Source organism: Gallus gallus, chromosome 16 (genome assembly GCF_016699485.2).
Source record: "Gallus gallus isolate bGalGal1 chromosome 16, bGalGal1.mat.broiler.GRCg7b, whole genome shotgun sequence".
In the NCBI taxonomy this organism is placed as follows: domain Eukaryota; kingdom Metazoa; phylum Chordata; class Aves; order Galliformes; family Phasianidae; genus Gallus; species Gallus gallus.
This window is the reverse complement of record NC_052547.1, coordinates 62,744-81,834: the sequence shown is the minus strand read 5'-3', so window position 1 is coordinate 81,834 and position 19,091 is coordinate 62,744. Positions and strand designations below refer to the sequence as shown.

At 52.1% G+C, this 19,091-nt stretch overlaps 2 protein-coding genes across 6 annotated transcripts; one reads left to right on the top strand and one right to left on the bottom strand.

The window, feature by feature from the left end:
* Positions 1–9,360: 9,360 nt before the first annotated feature.
* On the bottom strand, positions 9,361–12,255 carry LOC112533561. 2 transcript variants are annotated; one of them, XM_040648852.2, is made up of 4 exons: positions 12,021–12,255; positions 10,568–10,831; positions 10,135–10,407; positions 9,361–9,871 (listed from the first exon to the last, which is right to left on the bottom strand). In XM_040648852.2, the coding sequence occupies exons 1-4, from the start codon at positions 12,042–12,044 to the stop codon at positions 9,755–9,757; spliced, it is 678 nt and encodes a 225-aa protein (XP_040504786.1). In that variant the 5' UTR covers positions 12,045–12,255; the 3' UTR covers positions 9,361–9,754. The 2 variants fall into 2 exon arrangements, with proteins under 2 accessions (XP_040504786.1, XP_040504787.1); XM_040648853.2 differs by having other exon boundaries at positions 10,568–10,810.
* On the top strand, positions 12,218–18,870 carry LOC107049644 (rho GTPase-activating protein 32-like). Of its 4 annotated transcripts, none has more exons than XM_040648798.1 (7): positions 12,218–12,461; positions 13,302–13,480; positions 13,755–13,954; positions 14,541–14,683; positions 16,313–16,629; positions 16,836–16,994; positions 17,933–18,870. In XM_040648798.1, the coding sequence occupies exons 1-5, from the start codon at positions 12,218–12,220 to the stop codon at positions 16,456–16,458; spliced, it is 912 nt and encodes a 303-aa protein (XP_040504732.1). In that variant the 3' UTR covers positions 16,459–16,629; positions 16,836–16,994; positions 17,933–18,870. The 4 variants fall into 4 exon arrangements, with proteins under 4 accessions (XP_040504732.1, XP_040504735.1, XP_040504734.1 ...); XM_040648801.1 differs by adding an exon at positions 17,455–17,524 and having other exon boundaries at positions 16,313–16,994; XM_040648800.1 differs by adding an exon at positions 17,455–17,560 and having other exon boundaries at positions 16,313–16,994.
* The last annotated feature ends 221 nt before the right edge of the window (positions 18,871–19,091 follow it).

Sequence of the window (19,091 nt, the reverse complement as noted above, 5' to 3'; positions counted from 1 at the left end):
CATCAGGATTGGAGGCTGCCTGGGCTGTAGCAACCATGCTATGGTTGAGTTCACGCTTAGGAGGGCCCTGAGACAGGTGAAGAGTAATAGGAAGCTAAACTTTAGAACAGCTAACTTCCAGCTCTTCAGGGAGTTAATCAAGAAAACGCCCTGGGAAACTGTCCTCATGGGGAAGGGCATGCAGCAGAGTTGGCAGATTGTTAAGGAGGCTTTCTTCAAGGCACAAGAGCTCTCCATCCGCAGGTGTAGCAAGTCAAGAAAGGAAGGCAAGAGACCGGTGTGGCTGAACTGGGATCTGCTGGTCAAACTGAAGAGTAAGAAGAAAACACACGGGCAGTGGGAACAAGGACAGGTTTAGTGGGAATAGTATAAGGAAGCTGCTAGGCTGTGTAGGGACAGGGTCAGGAAAGCCAAGGCCCACCTTGAACTGAACTTGGCTCGGGATGGCAAAAAGAACAAGAAAGGCTTCTACAGGTACCTCAACCAGAAAGGAGAAGTCCAGCAATGTGTACCCACCCTAGTGAGTGACACAGGCAGGTTGGTAACAACAGACACGGAGACGGTCTGGGGTACTTAACAACTTTTTTTGCTACAGTCTTCCCTGATAACTGCTTGCCACAGAGCCCTCAAACCTTTGGTTTGATAGGAGGGGATTTGGGGAGCAACGTCCCACCCACTGTGAGTGAAGATCAGGTCTGCAACCACATGTGAAACGTGAACATCCACAAGTCTATGGGTCCCGATGAGATGCATCTGACGGTCCTAGGGGAATTGGCTGATGTGGTTGCCAAGCCACTCTCCGATATCTCAAAAGTTGTGGCAATCAGGTGTAGTGCCTGGTAACTGGAAAAAAGGAAACATCATACCCATTTTAAAAAGGGTAAAAAAGATGATGCTGGGAACAACCAACCTGCCAGTCTCACCTCTGTACTGGGAAAGATCCTCCGGGAAGCTATGCTGAGGCACATGGAAGGCAGGGAGGTGATATGGGAGAACCAGCATGGCTTCACCAAGGGCAAATCCTGTTGACCAACCTGGTGGCCTTTTATGATGGTGTTATTCCATCAATGGACAAGAGGAAGAGCCACTGATGTCATCTATCTCAAATTCAGTAAGGGCTTTACACAGTAGACCATAGTATCATTCGTTCCAGATTGGGAAGCTATGGATTTGATGGGAGGACTGTTCAACAGACAAAGGACTGGCTGCAGGACTGAATCCAGAAAGTAGTAGTAGTCAACGGAGAACTTTGACGAGCAGTGTCGCCCAGGAGTTGGTGCTAGCACTGATACACTTTAATACCTTCATCAATTACATCAATAGTGGGGTTGCGTACACCCTCAGTAAGCTTGCTGATGACACCAAGGTGTGCGATGCAGTCAACACACCAGAGGGACAGGATGTCATTTGGAGGCTTGAGCAGCGGGCCCAGGTGAACCTCATGAGGATGCAAGGACTTTCACCTGGGTTGAGGCAACCTCCATTACCAATACAGACTGGGGGATGAAGGGACTGAGCACATCCCTGCTGAAAAAGACCTGGGGGTGCTGGTGGATGGGAAGCTGGACACGAGCAAGAAGTGTGCCCCTTCAGCTCAGAAAGTCAACCATACCCTGGGCTGCATCAAAAGAAGTGTGGCCAGCAGGGTGAGGGAGGTGATCCTGTCCATCTGCTCTGCACTGGTGAGGCCTCACCTGGAGTACTGCATCCAGATGTGGAGTCCTCAGTACAGGAGAGACATGGACCTATTGGAGCGCATCCAGGGAAAGGCCACAAAAAGGATCCATGGAATGGAACACCTCTCCTATGAGGACAAGCTGAGAGAGCTGGGGGTTGTTCAGCCTGGAGAAGAGAAGGCTGTGAGGTGAGCTGAGAGTGGCCTGTCAGTACCTAAAGGGGAGCTACAGGAAAGGAGGGGACAGACTGTTTTGCAGGGTCTGTGGTGATAGAACAAGGAGAAATGGCTTCAAGTGTAAAAAGGGTAGATTGATGTTAGATATAAGAAGATGTATTACAGTGAGGGTGGTGAGGCACTGGAACATATTGCCTAGTGATGTGGTTGATGCCCCACTCCTGGAGACTTTCAAGGAGAGACTCGGATAAGGCCCGGGCAACCTGATCTATCTGTGGTGTCTCTGTGCATTGCAGGGAAGTTGGACTAGATGGCCTTCAGAAATCCCTTCCAACTCAAAGGGTTCTATGATTCTGTGACACCAAGCTGTGGGGTGACGTGTCAGGGACCCAAAGGTCCTGGCCGAAGAATGATCCTGAACTGGGACAAAGCTTCCTGACAGACAGCATAACTGGATGGCTGTGTGACTAGAACCATGGGCTGAGAGAGGAGAGAGGCTGTGGTGGATTTGAGAGAGAAAAAGTGCACCTTGAAGCAGGGGACACCCTGCTGACACTTCCTGCCAAATCCACTACAGCGTTTCTTCTCTTTGTCCTACTTGGTCTTTTGCCCGTCTCTCAAGAGTCAGTACATAACATTACATTTGCTTAAGGAGTCTCCTGCTTGCTACTAACTGAGATTATCTGGAATAGATGCCTATGTGTGTGTGTACTGTTAAAAATTCAAAACCCTCTGTGCCTCTCTGAGTGCGTAGCTTGCTTGCCTCCACTCATGAGACATCCCGTTTCTCACATCCAAACATACCCTGAAACAGCTGAGGTCAACTTGCCCAAGGGACAAGAGAGATCTAGGCAGGCTCAAGTAGTGGGTCCAGGTGAAACTCCTGAGGTTCAACAAAGCCCAGTGCAAGGCCTTCGCACGTGGGTTGTGGCAATCCCTACCAGCACTACCAGCTGGGGGATGAAAGGAGAGAGCGCAGTGCTGTTGAAATGAACTTGGGGGTACTGATGGATGGCAGCTGGACATGAGCCAGCAACGTGCTCCTGCAGCCTAGAAAGCCACCCATACCCTGCACTTCATCCAAAGAAGCGTGGCGAGCAGGGTGAGGGAGGTGATCCTGACCATCTACTTTGCTCTGGTGAGAGCTCACCTGGACTGTTACATCCAGTTGTGGGGTCCTCAGTACAGGAGAGACATGGCCCTGTTAGAGTGCATCCACAGGAGGGCTACAAAAATGATGCAAACTATGGAATGCCTCCCCTGCAAGGACAGGCTGAGAGAGCTGGGGCTGTGCAGCCTGGAGGAGGGAAGGCTCCAGGGAGACCAGGGAGCAGACTTTCAGGATCTAAAGGAGACCTCAAAGGAAAAAGCAGACAGACTCTTTAGCAGTGTGAGAAGTAGTGTGTTTTTGAAGCAGAAAAGTAGATTATGTTTTTGCAGTAGAATAAAACATGTACAGACTTTTGCTAAACTTCCTTTCAAAATGAGGGCAGGAGCTGCTGTTCACAATGTAGCACAATATGTTGACGCAGTTGACAAATAACCAGCCTGTCCAAAGCCTTCTCCTGAGGGCCTTGCCAAAAAGGCCAGAACCATTATTCCTGTTTGGCAGGCTTACTCACAGAATGGAGTCCTTTGTAGAGCAGAAGATGAAAGGATACAAATTCAGCAGAAGATGAAAGGATACAGGCAAGGAAGAAGTGTAGAAGATGAAAAGCACAGTAGTGGAAAGTATTTAACAGAGGCAAGACAGCAAAGCGCAGAATACGAGGGAGAAGATGAGCAGAAAAGAAGGAGAGAGCATAACAGTAAGACAGATGCTGAGAAGGATAAGAGCAGAAGGAGAGAAGAGCAGACACAGGTAAGAAATAAGAGCAGAAGAGGAAAAGAAGAGAAGAAAAAGAGGATGAGGGTAAAAAACAGGATGAAGAAGGAAGGAGAAGACAGTGAAAAAGAACAGCAGAACAGTGGAGATGAAGAGGTGTGGGGACAAAGATCAGAAGAGGAGTACAGTCAAAAGAGGAGTACAGTCAGAAGAGGAGTACAGTCAGAAGAGGAGAGGAGAGAAGATACAGGAAAAGAAAGAACAGCAGCAGAAGACAGGACATGATACACGGAATAAAGAAAAGCAGAGCAATCAGAAGAAAAAAAAGTGAGGATAGAGGGGAAAAAGAACAGAAAAGGAACAGAAGCAGAAGTAGTGAGAACACGGGGAACAAAGAAAAGCAGAGAGGAGAGCAGAGGCAGAAGGAATAGGAGAGAGGAGACTGAAGAAAAGAGGAGAAAAGCTGCACAGATGCAGAAGAAAAAGGAGCGTAGATACAGGGAAGAAGTGAAAGCAGACGAGGAATACGGATGCAGAAGAAAGAGGAGTGAGGAAATAGAAAAAAAGCAGGAGTGCAGATGGAGAAGAAAGGAGTGAGGAGTCAGGGGAAAACAAGAATAGGAGAAGAGGAATGCAGATGCAAAACAGTGAGGATGCGGGAGAAATAAGGAGAACAGAAGAGAAGAACAGATGCAGAAGGAAGAGGAGCGTGCATACACACACAAATAAAAAAAAAAGAAGAAAAGTGAAGAGAAGTGAAGTGAAGAGAAGAGAAGAGGAGAGGAGAAGAGAAGAGAAGAGAAGAGAAGAGAAGAGAAGAGAAGAGAAGAGAAGAGAAGAGAAGAGAAGAGAAGAGAAGAGAAGAGAAGAGAAGAGAAGAGAAGAGAAGAGAAGAGAAGAGAAGAGAAGAGAAGAGAAGAGAAGAGAAGAGAAGAGAAGAGAAGAGAAGAGAAGAGAAGAGAGGAGAGGAGAGGAGAAGAGATGCAGAAGAAAGAAGAATGAAGATATGCGGAACAAAGAACAGCTGTAGAGAAGTGCCAATGCAAAAGTAAGAGTGAGACAAGAATGAACAGCAGGAGAACAGATTAAGAATAAAGAGCAGTGAGGAAACAGTAAAACAAGAACAGCAGAAGAGGAGAAGAGTACAGAAAAAAGAGAACTGAAGACACAGGGATGATATAACAGCAGATGAGAAGTGCAGATGCAATAGAAAGAGGAGTGAGTAAGCAGGGAAAAAGAACAGGGGAAGAAGAGCGTGAAAGCAGAGGAAGGAACAGTGAGGATACAGGGAAGAATGAAGAGTGGAAAAGGAGTTCAGATGCAGAAGAAAGAGGAGGGAGGAAGCAGGAAAGAAAGGAAAGCAGAAGAGGGCAGATGCAGAATAAAGAGGAGAGAGGAGACGGAATAAAGATCAGAAAAGGGGGGGGGGAATGCAGAAGAAAGAAGTGAGGATAGAGTGAAGAAAGAGCAGAAGAAGAAAGCAGATGTAGATGAAAGAGGCAAGGAGACGGAAGAAAGAACAGCACAGGAGGAGAGCAGAAGAATATAAGAGGAATGCAAGTGCACAAGAAAAAGCAGTGAGGATACAGAAGAAAGAACAGCAGATGTGGAGTGCGTATGCAGAAGTGGAGTGAGGAAACAAGGAAGACAACAGCAGAAGCAGAGCAGCTGTAGAAGAAAGGAGTGAGGATACGGGGAAGAAGGAAGAGCAGAAGAGGAAAAGACGTGGAAGAAAGGGCAGTAAGAATACGGGGATGATAGGACAGTAGCACCAGTGCCCAGATGAAGAAAAGAGAGGGATGATAGAACAGCAGATGAGAAGTGCAGATGCAGAAGGATGAGTGATTATACAGAAAAGAAAGAAGAGCAGAACAGGGCAGACAAAAAAGTAGTGAGTAGACAGGGAAGAAAGAAGAGCAGAAAAGGAGTTCAGATGCAGACAAAAGAGGAGGGAGGAAGCAGGGAAGAAAGGAAAGACGAGGAGTGCAGATGAAGAATAAAGAGCAGTGAGGAAATGGAAGGAAAAAGCAGCAGAAGAGGAGTGCAAATGCAGAAAAAGGAGCAGGGAGGAAGCATGGAAAAAAGAACAGAAGAAGAGTGCAGAGGCTATGACCTAGTTGCCATTACAGAAACGTGGTGAGACCACTGCCATGAGTGGAGTGCTGCAATGGATGGCTACAAACTCTTCAGGAAGGATAGGCAAGGAAGGAGGGGCACTGGCGTGGCTCTCTGTGTTAAAGAGTGCTTTGAGGTTACTGAACTTATGACTGGGGATAATAAGGTTGAATCCTTGTGGGTTAAGATCAGGGGAAGAGCCGACAAGGCAGACATCCTGGTGGGCATCTGTTACAGACCGCCAAACGAGGATGAAGAGACAGATGAGTTGTTGTATGAGCAGCTGGCGGAAGCTGCGCGATCGCCGGCCCTTGTCCTCATGGGGGACTTCAACTTCCCCGACATATGCTGGGAATACAATTTAGCACAGAAGAAGCGGTCTGGGAGGTTTCTGGAACGTATGGAGGCAACTTCTTGATGCAGATGATGAGAACTTACGAGAGGAGCTGCCCCGTTAGACCTGCTGTTCACAAACAGAAAAGGTCTGGTGGGAGATGTAGAAGTTGGGGGCTGTCTTGGGCAGAGTGACCACGACATGGTAGAGTTCTCGATTGTTGCTGGAGTCAGGAGGGGGAACAGCAAAACTGCTACCTTGGACTTCCGGAGGGCAGACTTTGAATTGTTCAGGAGACTAGTAGGGAGAGTCCCCTGGGGCTCAGTCTTAGAGAGTAAAGGGGTGCAAGATGGCTGGTTGCTCTTCCAGAAGGAAGTCTTAAAGGCGCAGGAGCAGGCTGTCCCCCTGAGCCGCAAAATGAGCTGGTGTGGATGAATAGGGAACTATTCTTGAGGCTCCAGGAGAAAAAGAGAATCTACCTCCTGTGGAAGAAGAGACGGGCAACCCGGAAAGAATACAAAGAAGTTGTTAAGATGTGCAGAGAGAAAATCAGAAAGGCAAAAGCCCAGCTTGAACTCAACCTGGCTGCTGGCGTAAAAGGGAACAAGAAACTCTCTTACAAGTATATCAACAGTAAGAGGAGGACCAGGGAGAATCTCCATTCTCTACTGGATGAGGCTGGGAATGTGACCACTGAGGATAAGGAAAAGGCAGACGTTCTGAATGCCTTCTTTACATCTGTCTTTAAAAGTCAGACCAGTTATCCTCAGGTTTCTCCACTCTCTGACCTGGCAGCCTTGGCTGGGGAGCAGACTAAAACCCCCACAGTTCAGGAGGAAACAGTCAGAGACCTGCTACTCCAACTGGACTGCCACAAGTTCATGGGACCGGATGAGATTCACCCGAGAGTGCTGAGGGAACTGGCGGAGGTGATAGCCGAGCTGCTTTCCATCATCTATCAGTGCTCCTTGTTGACGGGCGAGGTCCCTGAACACTGGAAACCTGCCAATGTGACTCCCATCTACAAGAAGGGCTGCAGGGAGGATCCGGGGAACTACAGGCCTGTTAGCCTGACCTCGGTGCCGGGGAAGATTATGGAGCAATTGTCCTGAGGGAGATCACGCGGCACGTGCAGGACAACCGGGGGATATGCCTAGCCAGCATGGGTTCACGAAGGGCAGGTCCTGCTTGACCAACCTGATCTCCTTCTATGATCTAGTGACCCGTCTGGTGGATGAGGGAAAGGCTGTTGATGTGGTCTACCTAGACTTCAGCAAAGCCTTTGACACTGTCTCCCACAGTATTCTCCTGCAGAAGCTGGCAGTCCGTGGCTTGGAGAGATACACTCTTGGCTGGGTAAGGAAGTGGCTGGAAGGCCCGGCCCAGAGAGTGGTGGTGAATGGAGTTAAATCCAGCTGGCAACCGGTCACGAGTGGTGTTCCCCAGGGGTCGGTGCTGGGGCCTGTCCTGTTTAATATCTTTATTGATGACCTGGATGAGGGCATTGAGTGCACCCTCAGTAAGTCTGCAGATGACACCAAGCTGGCTGGAAGTGTTGATCTGCTACCTGAGGGTAGCGAGGCCCTACAGAGGGATCTGGATAGGCTGGATAGCTAGGCTGAAGCCAATGGGATGGGATTCAACAAGACGGGTCATATGCCGGGTCCTGCACTTTGGCCACACTAACCCCAGGCAACGCTACAGGCTTGGGGCAGAGTGGCTGGAAGACTGTGTAGAGGAAATGGACCTGGGGGTGTTGATAGACGCTAGACTGAACATGAGCCAGCAGTGTGCCCAGGTGGCCAAGAAGGCCAATGGCATCCTGGCTTGTATCTGAAATAGTGTGTCCAGCAGGAGCAGGGAAGTAATTATCCCCCTGTACTCAGCACTGGTGAGGCCGCACCTCGAGTACTGTGTCCAGTTTTGGACCCCTCGCTGTAAGAAAGACATCGAGGCCCTGGAGCGTGTCCAGAGCAGGGCAACAAAGCTGGTGAGGGGTCTGGAGCACAGACCTTACGAGGAGCGGCCGAAGGAGCTGGGATTGTTCAGTATGGAGAAGAGGAGGCTCAGGGGAGACCTTATTGCTCTATATAACTAACTGAAGGGAGGTTGTGGTGAGCTGGGGTTCGGCCTATTCTCTCGTGTGACAGTGATAGGACTAGAGGGAATGGCTTCAAGCTGTGCCAGGGAAGATTCAGGCTGAACGTTAGGAATCCCTTCTCTGAAAGGGTGGTCAGGCACTGGAATGGGCTGCCCAGAGAGGTGGTGGAGTCACCGACCCTGGAGGTGTTCAAAGAAGGCTTGGATGTTGTGTTGAGGGACATGGTTTAGCGAGAACCATTGGTGATGCATGAATGGTTGGACTGGATGATCCTGCGGGTCTTTTCCAACCTTTGTGATTCTATGATTCAATGATTCCAGGGACACGTGTTAGAGACATTAGAAAGACAAACCTCAGAGTTGCCCCATAGGATCGTGCAAAGAGAAGGGCACGTTGCAGATACCCTGTCCAAAACCTTCTCGTGTCCCTAGAGGGGCAGCTGCACCTGCGGCTTCCCTAAAGTGCCTGTATACCAACGCGCTCAGCATGGGACATAAGCAGGGTGAGCTGGAGATCTGTGTGTGGTCACAGGGCCACGATCTCATGGCAGTCACGCAGACGTGGTGGGAAAGCTCGTGTGACTGCAGTGCAGCCATGGAGGGCTGTGTGCTTCTAGGAAAGACAGGCTGGGGAAGCGAGGTGGAGGAGCTGCCCTTTATGTGAGAGAGCAGCTGGAATGTAATGAGCTCCACCTGGGAGAGGGGGAAGAATGCATGGAGAGCGTGTGGGGATTTGGATACGGGATGGGATATGGCAAAATGAGATATATATGGGCATGGGATATGGATAAGGATATGGGATGTGGACACGAGATGAATTTGGGATGGGATGTGCGGACATGAGTTTGGGATGGATGTGGGATGATACGGATATAGGACGTGGGGAATGAGATGGGGATAGGATGTGGGACTTGGGAGTATGGATAAGGGATGGGATGGACTGGGGATGGGATATGGGATGGGATATGGATAGAGGATGAGATATGAGGATACAGATATGGGATGGATTTGGAATATGGTTATGGGATGGATATGAGGGTATGGATATAGGATGGGCTATGAATACACGATGGGATATGGGATGGGATAAGGTTGTAGCATATGGATACGGGTTATGGGATGGCAATGAGAGGGGACTGTAGTGGTGATGGGGTCATAGGGGCTATGGGGCTGGGATGCTGCAGTCACCTGTCCCCAGAGTGCCCCCCGGTGTGACATGCAGAGCCCCACAGCCGCTCCTCTGCCTTTTATTCATGCAGAGGTCTGGGGGGGCGGCGTCTCCCAGTCCACCTTATCACAAAATAAATCTTATTTACAAAAATAAAGTGTGTGCCCCCCTCAACTCCACCCACCCCCGCATGGGAACAATGCGGTCAGAAGGACGGACACCGGGGGATCTGCAGAGGGGTGCCTCCAACTTTGGGGTGTGACATGGAAGGGGTGACACAGAGGTGTCCCCAGCAGTGACACCCCATGCATGTTGACAAAAGCAACACCCAGCAGCGATGACAGCTGTTCCACGCTGATGTCACACACGGTCCCCTCTGGTGGCAGCAGAGTACACCACCACGTCCCCATCCTTGTGGCACATAATGGTGACAGCGCCAGAGAGCTCCAGTGTTACCAGGTCCGGCTGGAGGCAGGCCTGGGGGGTGACAAAAGACAGTCGGCAGCTTAGAGATAGCATGGTGACAATGTGGGGCTGGCTGTGCCCATGTGGTGGTCAGAGCACAGGGAACGGTATCACCCGAGTGATGGTGACACACAAGAGATGCCAACACCCAATGACAGCGACACCTGATGACGCCAACAACCAACGATGGTGAACCCACCGTGTCACACCCGTGCCGGTCCCCATACATCCTCTGACTGTCCCCAGCCCCCCTGCCGGTCCCCTCTCCTCATCACCTCTTTGATGAGGATGTCACAGCCCTCCAGTTGCACCACCGCAGCAGGGAGAACGGCTGGGGACACCGGGGAAGTCAGGGAGACGGCGTCACCCGGCTCCCGGAACTTTAGGATGCTGACGGAGCTCTCAGCATAGATGAGGGTTGGGATGGCGCCAGGTTCCACGGTGACAGGGACAAATGTGGGGGCAGGCAGTTGTCCCGGTGTCACCTGCGGTTTTCCCCACATCACCTGGTGGCCATAGGGGGCTTTTTCGGTGGGAACTGTCAGTTTCTGCAGGGAGGCGGGGGGAAAAGATAAAACAAAATCAATATTTTATTTTAACAAAAACGGGAGTTCTTCAGGGCGACCCCACAAGGATGGAGTGGGTGTGTGTGTGCGGGGGGCAGGGAGGAAATGTGTCACTGCATGGGGTTGTTTCCAAAGCACTCACTTGAGACTCCTGGAGGACTCCAGGACCCCCTGGTCTCCCCAAAACACCTCCGGGGCATCTCCAGACCCGTCTGAGGAATCCAGAACCCTCCAGACCCACATGAGGACTCCCTGAATGCCCCAAGACTCCTCTGGGACATCTCCAGACTCTTCTGGATGAGTCCAGGGCTCCCTGGCCTCCCCCAAATCCCTCCAGGACATATCCAGATCCTTCTGCATGACTCCAGGGGTAGACGTGGGGCTTCAGTAAGGAGGAAAAGGGGGTCTGCAGGTGGATGGAGGGGTGGAAGGGGGAAGACGGGGGATTGTGAGGAGCTTCCGTGATGAGAAAAGGGGGTCTAGGGGTGGAGAGAAGGGGTTGTGGGGGGGAAGGAGGGGAACAAGGCTTCTGTGGGGAGGAAAGGGGGGCTGTGAGTGGACAGGGGCGTTGTGGAAGGGAACTTGAGGGGTTGGGGGGGGGAAGGGAAGAATGTGGCTTCTATGGGGTGGAAAGGGGGATCTGGGAGTAGAGGGGGAGTTATGAGGAGTGAAAAAAGGGGTGAGTAGAGGCCGCCATTGGGAAGAAAGAGGGTCTGGAGGGTGCTGTGGGGGGGGGGGGCTGAGAAAGGGGTGAGTGGGGCTTCTGTGGGGTGGAAAGGGGGCCTGGGGAGAAACTTGGGAGGTTGGGGGGGGGGGGGGGGGGGGGGAAGGATGAACAGAGTCGCTAGGAGAAAGAAAGGGCACTTGGGGGTGAAGGGAGGGGTGGAAGGGGAGAACCGAGGGTCGTGAGGGGCTACTAAGGGGTGAAAATGGGATCTGGTGGGTGGGACTTGGGGTCAAAATGGGGGAACAGACTCCAGGGGTCAGGGAGTGGGGAACAAAGAGGTACAGGGGACTCTAAGGGTCAGAAAGCAGAGCTGGAAGGGAGGACAGAGGAGCCTGGGGATCAGACAGACGGGACCTGGGGGTGGCGGACTCTAGGGCGCAGAATGGGAGGACTTGAGGGGGTCTGGGGATTCTGGGGGTCAAAATGGGGGACTAGGAGGAACACTGAGGTGGAGAGGGGAAGGGAGCTGTAGGGATCAGAATGGGGGAATTGTAGGGGGAATAGTTTAGGGGGGGGGGATGACAGGGAAACCTGTGGGTCAGATAGAGGGGACTGGGAGGGGGGGACTGATGGGGACAGCATAGGGAGAGTAGTGGAGGGGAGAGGGGGGCAAGGGACACTGGGAATTAGAATAGGGGACTGGGGGGGGCAGACAGGGAACCTGGTGTAAAATGGAGAACGGGTGGAGGGGCACTGAGGGGAGGCACTGCGGTGCGGGGTGGAAGGACTCCTGGGATCAGAATGGGGGAACTAAAGCTGGGGGGGGGCGCGCCGGTGTGACCCTGGGGGTCAGAAGAAAGGACTGGAAAGGTTTGGGGTGATTCGTGGGGGGCGAGGGGAGGAGAAGGGGGTGAGGGCAGGGAAATACCCTGGGTGGGGGGGCACAGGGCATCTCCCGCCGCCGAGCAGAGGCCCTGAGCACCGCAGCGGCCCCACGGGGCCAACGCAGAGCAGCACGCAACCCCCCCACCCCCGAACACCCACTCGGAGAAGCTGAAGCGGCGCTCGGAGCCCCGGGGCTGCCCGGCGGCGCTGCAGCAGCGTTGAACCCGGCACGACTTCCGCATGGCGGCCGCCGCCGCCGCCGCTTCGGGGCTCAGGGTGATGACGACACAGCGCGGGCCGGCGCGGGCCGATGACGACACGCCGCCAAAGGAACCGCCAGCGCATGCGCACAGACACCATGCTGCTACGGAGCCGCTGCCACGCATGCGCATTCGCCTCGGGGACGGCGTCCCTGCGCAGCGCAGCGCAGCCTGCACGCACGGCTGGGGGGGGAACGGAGCGCCCGCAGGGACCTCCTCGGGAGGTGGGGGGGCGGAGCTGTGGTTACGGCGGCCGTGAGTGGGGCTGTGGGGTCGGAGATCCGCAGCAAGATGCGGCGAAACAATGGGATCGGGGCAGAACGGGGAGGTATGGGAAAAGAGCCAAAGAGCTGTGGTCCGTGGAGTTCAACCCAGCTGGCGGCCGGTCACGAGTGGTTTCCCCCAGGGCTCGGTACTGGGGCCGCTCCTGTTGAACATCTTTATCAATGGCACTTGTTGTGTAGTCCCCCAGGTCCTCCAGAGCTGCGCTGGATGCACTGAGCAGCACGGCGTGGTGCAGGGGATGTACCGCCTGTGCGGCGTGGCGTCCAACATCCACAAACTGCGGTCAGAGTGCTGCGACTGACACAGCTGTCAGTAGGGGCAGAATGGGGCACGTGCCACGTTCTGGGCCTTCAGAGGGCAGCTCCATGCAGGCAGCGGTGGTGCGCCAGGCTTGTGGCTGTTGGATAGAACACAGGCTGCTCAGTAGACTTGCTGGGGCAGGAAGTTCTCCTCCAGGATGCAGCGTTGGAAGGCTCTGGGACTGCGCTGTCAGCTCTCCTTCCCGTTTGCTCATCTTTGCAGAGCCCTTCTGAGCAGCCCCTGCTCCTCCTGGCTGCTTTGGGCTCCTGGCATGTGATTGTAGACGAGGCAGCCAGTTGTCAGCGTAACTGGGAATGCCTTAGCCAAAAGAAGAGGCCCCCTTTTGGAAACGTCTCATCTAGCGTGGCTTGTGTGTTGTTGGCGACCGAGTGCTTATTTCTTCCTGTAAATCTGGAACCCCTCCCTTTTCTTGACTGTATTTTGTATTGCTTTCTACTTGTTGTTTTCCCCTTCTTCAGCCTCCCCTGCCTGTTGCTGTGTCCTTCTCCCCGGCCATGAATGTGACTCCGAGCAGAGTCCTGACCCAACCCAGGACAGCTACGTCTGTGGCGTTCACAGCGTGAGCTCCCTCTGCAAAATGTACTTCAGGGAGCTCCCAAACCCTCTGCTGTCCGACCGGCTGTATGAGCAGTTGTCAGTAAGTACAAGGCACTGTCTTTCATTTACCTCTTCCCTGGGCCTCATGGCATACACATAACGTCTGCACACCTGTTCTGGTCTTCATTCTGTTTCAGTTGGGGTTTTCATAGAGATCCAAAGGGGGAATCTGTAACACCAAGTGCTTACTCTGACATTGTCTTCCAGTGGGTAGGATAACCAAGTCTTAGCAGAATACAGCACCTCCCCCGGGACTGTGATGGCTGTGCTGCTGCTTTCTGATCCTCCCTCTTACCTGTGGTTTTCCTTTACAGGACACAGTTCTTTATCACGGCGCAAGTCCCTGTGGGTGTCTTCTCCTTCCACAAAGCTGCTCACACTGGAGGAGGCACAGGCACAGACGAGGCCACAGCAACTCTCCCGTTGTGTCAGACAGCAGAGAGATTGAAGCGGAAGAAGGCCCCGCAGCTTTACAGGGGAAATTTTACCCGGTCAGTGGCTTTCCATCCGAAAGGTAAAGAGGAGTTTCTTTTCCAGCACCTATCATAGTTGTTGGAGTGGGCTTTTTCCCCATTATGTTGCTGCTGCAAAAACTTGCTGAAACTAAGTTATCCTAGTCATGCCTGAAGTGCAGTAGCGAATTTCCACTTACTTTGGACTCTGAGGACTCAGCTAGCATACAGCTGCCCCATGGGCTCAGTTTAGCCACACAGCGGCACCGTTCCTTTCTTGTTAGGCAGGCAGTCACGAGGCGTATAAAGCCATCTGATGTCTGTCCTTGCCTGTGCTACCTGTACCTGGAAACACTGGGGTTTTCCAGATTTCAGGACCACGTGCCTGAAACACATTCTGGTTCTCCTCTAGCAAAGCTGTGGGACAGGACAGAGTTGCTTGCGCTAGAAATTAAACATGGCTGGCAGCGGGAGGAGCTATAAGAATGGAAACATCCTCAACTGTTTGAGAGAGACTGAGTCTGTAAGGTGTGTGTCAGCAGAAACCAGGCAGGGCTAGGAACAAGCAACTGCTGGCAAGAGCTCAGCGCAGCTCTTCCCTCACCCTGCGCCACAGCTCACACCATTCCCTCTGTTTTCTCACTCTAGAAAAAGTCCAGCCAATGAGATGAAGAAATCAGCAGCTGGCAGTTGGCATTCCTGTTTCAGCCTGGGAAAATCACCCTCTGTGGCCAAACAGATTGCAGCGCAGACCCAGGAGCCCTCAGAAGCAAAAGTCGTGGCCGTGGCAGGTAAGGGTGCAAGTCCAGCTTTCAAAAGACTGCTTTTTGGCAGCATGGAATTCATGCTTTCAGTGTGCTTGTACCTCCTTCTAGCATTCAAGCCTGCACATAACATCTTCAGTTATTCCTAACTGGGAATTCTGTCTTTCCTAACTGGGTCTCCTGTTCAAGATCTGGAGCTGACAGAGCACACCGTTCTCGTGCCTTTTTCCCCCTGAGTAGTTTTTGAAAGACAGTATATGGGCACCCCTACAAGAAGTCTCAGAGTGTCTCCTTCTGACACTGTTACTATGGAAGTACGAATACATTTCTGGCTCCATTCTGTTTTTGTGTCAGAAGGCAGACATTTAAACTATGTAAAGGCACTTTCCCACAAGCATTCCCACAGAGGGAAGGCATCCAACATCCTTCTGTAGCTATGGAGACTCTGACTTCTCAACCCTTTTGGTGTATATTTTACTGCCTGGATAGCAATCAGGTATACAGATTGTAAGGTAACTAGGCATAGGACCAGAGAGATTATCGCATTTACAAAAGAGTAATGAAATAAAGAACTTACCCATGTCATGGGCTCACAGAAGGAATCCACAGGGAAGTGACTTCCAGATAGAGAGCCTTCCTCCTTGGGAGTCAGCCCTTAAATGGGGTCTAGGAGCCAGGCTCCACCCCTTCCAGTCACTCAGGTGAAATTGCATTCACCTGTGCCCCTGTGGCTGACTCAGTGCTTGCCTCAGGTGGTCAATCAGAGGTTCAGGCCGTGATTCAGCAGTTCCCATACACTGTCTCTTTCCAAATTTACAAACAGCAACTGTGCATTTTTGCAGAAGAACACAGCACAAATCCTGCAGTGTGGGCCAGCGGGGAGTTTTATCCCGCCTTCTCCCTGATGCCATTTGGAAATGATATCCTTTAGTCTTCAGTGTAACAAACACATTCCATGACTGTGCTTTAAAACAGTCTCCCTTGAGTGTTTTAGTTGTGCTTGTTTAGTGCTCATAAAACCATCTGTGCAAGTGCTGCTGTCTTCCCCACTGTTAGTTGATTGCTGTCAGGAGCTAACCAGTTATCCCAGGCACACGCAGCAAGGAGCTGCTGTGGCACGGTGGGCGTGTGGAGCAGCTGTCTTCCAAGCTGTCCTCTGCAGCAGTTAGCATTTTGTAGGTTACTCTTGCCCAGTTTGCAGAACGAGTATCAAAAACTGATACTCTTTTGTGAAGGAGTCACTGCGGGTTTAAAAAAAGGCAGTCTGACATTCCTGACTGCAGATAAGCAACAGCACAGATGCCTGCCATCCCTGCAGTAAAAGCTGGTCTTGGTAATGAAGCAGCTTCTCCATCTGTGTCAGGCAGTGGTATCAGGGCAGTGCTCTCCAGAGCTTGGTTTTCCTTTGAAGGACTTTGTACAGCTGACCTCACCTGCCTTTCATTCCTTGCCATCTCCTCCTTTCTCTTCTAAGGGGAAAAAGGCAGCCTTGGGAAGGAAAATGATTTGAGGGCACTTAATTAACAGCTATTGCTAACTCCATACGGTGAGCATCTTGCATGCTGCTTGAAGCCTGCTTGAAAAACAACACCAAGGCATTGCCTCCTTGGACAGTGACAGTTTGACGCTCACCCCTGTGCATCTGCTCGTTCCTAGGTGAATCTAACCGGTTTCGACCCAGAAGACCCAGGCCCAGTAGTGGTGCGCTGTGCACGTCCTTCAGTGCAGAGCTGTCAGGAAGCACGAATCGCTGCAGTTCTGATGACAACAACAATGGGGATAAGGAACAACAATGGGGATAAGGCGCTCATCTGCGTTCCTGCCCCCATGTCTCTTGGCTCTGCTGAAGATGCTGACCTGAGCCCACCAGCCATGGCAGTCGCTAGCCTGGATTGTGACTCAGTGTCCTTCCAGTGCAGCCCACCTCATGCAGAGTCTGAGTGCCCGGGCAGCAGCACCTCCATGAGGAGCAGGTCGGCATCGCTGAGGAGGACTTATAATCAGGCAGCCAGTCCCAGGCACCGGGAGGCACACACAAGCGTGATGCAGTCACGCTGCTCTCTGAATTCTGTGCTTGATTAATCCAAAGAAATCTTTATGCCATGATGAGCAAACCATGCTATCTACCAAATGATGTCACAATCTTCTTTCTCAACCTTTGCTTCCCTTTCCTGCACAGGAAGCAGCAACCTGCTGGCCATCAGAGCGTGTCAGTGGTCATCAGAAGGCTTTGTTGGCTGTCAGAGGGCTCCACTGATCATGAGAGATCTTCCCTGACCATCAGAGGGCTTCATTAATCAACAGAGGGTGTCATCGGTCATCAGAGAGGAGATTTGAGGTGCCTAAGGGAGGGGATCTGGGGACTGCATGTTGGGTAATGGTGGAGGGGAACCGGGACTGAAGGAAGAGGGCTGAAGCAGATCCAAGTGCGGGACAGTTGGCTGCGATAAGGGAGGGGTAAAAGGAGAGCGACCTGGAGACATCGTGGCCATGGAGAAGGTGGAACAAAGGGTGAAGGGTTTGGGAGGAACTGGAAGGAGGAACTGGGAGAGAGCAGAGGGAGGGTACTGGGGCTGCTTGGCAGCACGGGGAGCTTCGTCCTTTAGGGATTTTGGAGCAGGCAGTGGAGAGGGGATAGAGTCCCACGGGTGCAGGGCATGGAGCTGGGGACCCCTCCCAGCACTTATGGGTGGCCTCTGCCAGGCAGGGACAGATGGGAGGGGTCCCTGCTGAGCTTGGGGACAAGGACGCAGACACACAGAGTGTGGCTTTGCTGAGGGCTTTATTGGTCCTTGGAGGATGTCGGTGATCATCAACATCTTCATTGGTCTTCAGAGGACCCCACTGGTCAGCAGAGGATGTGAAAAGGTGTCACTGACCACGGAGAAGCCTTGTCCCTGCAGGGTTTGTGCCCCAGGATTGCGGGCAGGAGAAGGGCTGGCAGCAGCCCAGGGCAGGGTGTGTGTTCCTTGGGGACAGCAGCCACAGCCCCTATCCCATCTGCACAGTGACCCTGGGCCATCCCTAGGACACCTCGAGACCTCCTCTGCGCAGCCCCACAAAGCACAAGGGAAGGTCTGGGGGTGGCAGCGGTCCCCCTGGAACGGGACAGGGATGGTGCCCTCTATGGCATCCATCCCCAGGCTCTGACGCCCAGTGCTCAGGGCTCCCGAGAGCCCCACGGTCCCTCAGTGTCTCTGTTCCAGTGCCACCCTTATCGTAACAGACTTCTTCCTTATGTCCAACCTAAAGACTCTGTCCCCTTCTTTCTTGCAGCCCCTCTTGAGCTACTGAAGGCCGCTCTTAGGTCTCCCCGGATCCTTCTCCAGGCTGCCAAGTTCAATGCATACCAAGAAATGCTTCATGGAGACAAATCAGTGGAACTGTAAAGACTAGAATGTCTTTAACCTCAACAGAGTAATTTTCAAAAGTCAAATGGGCTCTGTTATAGAAGCTAGTTATGTGATAGCAAATCTGACGGCAGGAAAATCCAAACCATTTCCCGATGGTGACTTTGTTAAGCAATGTATGGAAAACACAACAGGCATAATGTGTCCTGATTTAAAACACAAAAACCAGGTGTCTTCTGCATCTCCTAAGGGTTCCTACTGGTTCTCCAGGAGTTTCGCTAAGGAAAGATGCTGGGTTGACAGTATTGGCTTCTACATCATCCTGCTCTAGTGCAACTGCTACTGTTCTTCCCAATTTCTTTCTTTCCTTACAATCCCTGTTTCCGTATACTCTGCAAGCCCCCTCTATTAATTTGCCCAGGTCCCTTAGCTTCCCAGGTACCTCACCCGTTCCTTTAATCTGTGGAAAATAAAGCCATCCTTGCCCTGACTAGCAAAAGACCTTGGGAGGTGTAAACAAGTTCAGCAGACATGGAGGGACAGAGTTTCCTCTTTCAGAAAAGCTGAAAGATTGTAACTATTCATGTCAGACAGACCCTCTCAACACAGTCAGGAGTTGTCTAGCTTGTACACCTGGCATGGGTGTGAGCAGAGGCTATAAAGACCATGGGCAAGCCCCACCAAACCTGAGGTGGCTTGACAGCGAAGAGTGGAGAAGCCCAGCTCCAGTGTCATGTACTTCAGGGCAGGATGGAAGATCCAGCACTGCCACACGCATTGGCAAGAGGGTCACGTTTAATAAGTGCATACTGACCAAGTGCATATTGTTCATCACACACAATAAAAGTTTTTGTTGTGCACTAACAACGGAGTCCGTGTCTAATTGCCACAGGTAAACCTTGTTGTTATTTGTCTTCCTCAACCTGTATGAGGACCTTTGGAGAGGATTTCAAAAGGGCATGGAGGGGTTTTACCAGTGTTCCATAGTGGTAGGCGGCACCACCTGGTCATCCCCAGGAGACTCTGGAGCTCCTCAGCTGTTTGAGGTTCTGGAGTGTGGCAGATTGTTTCCTTCCTGGCAGTCC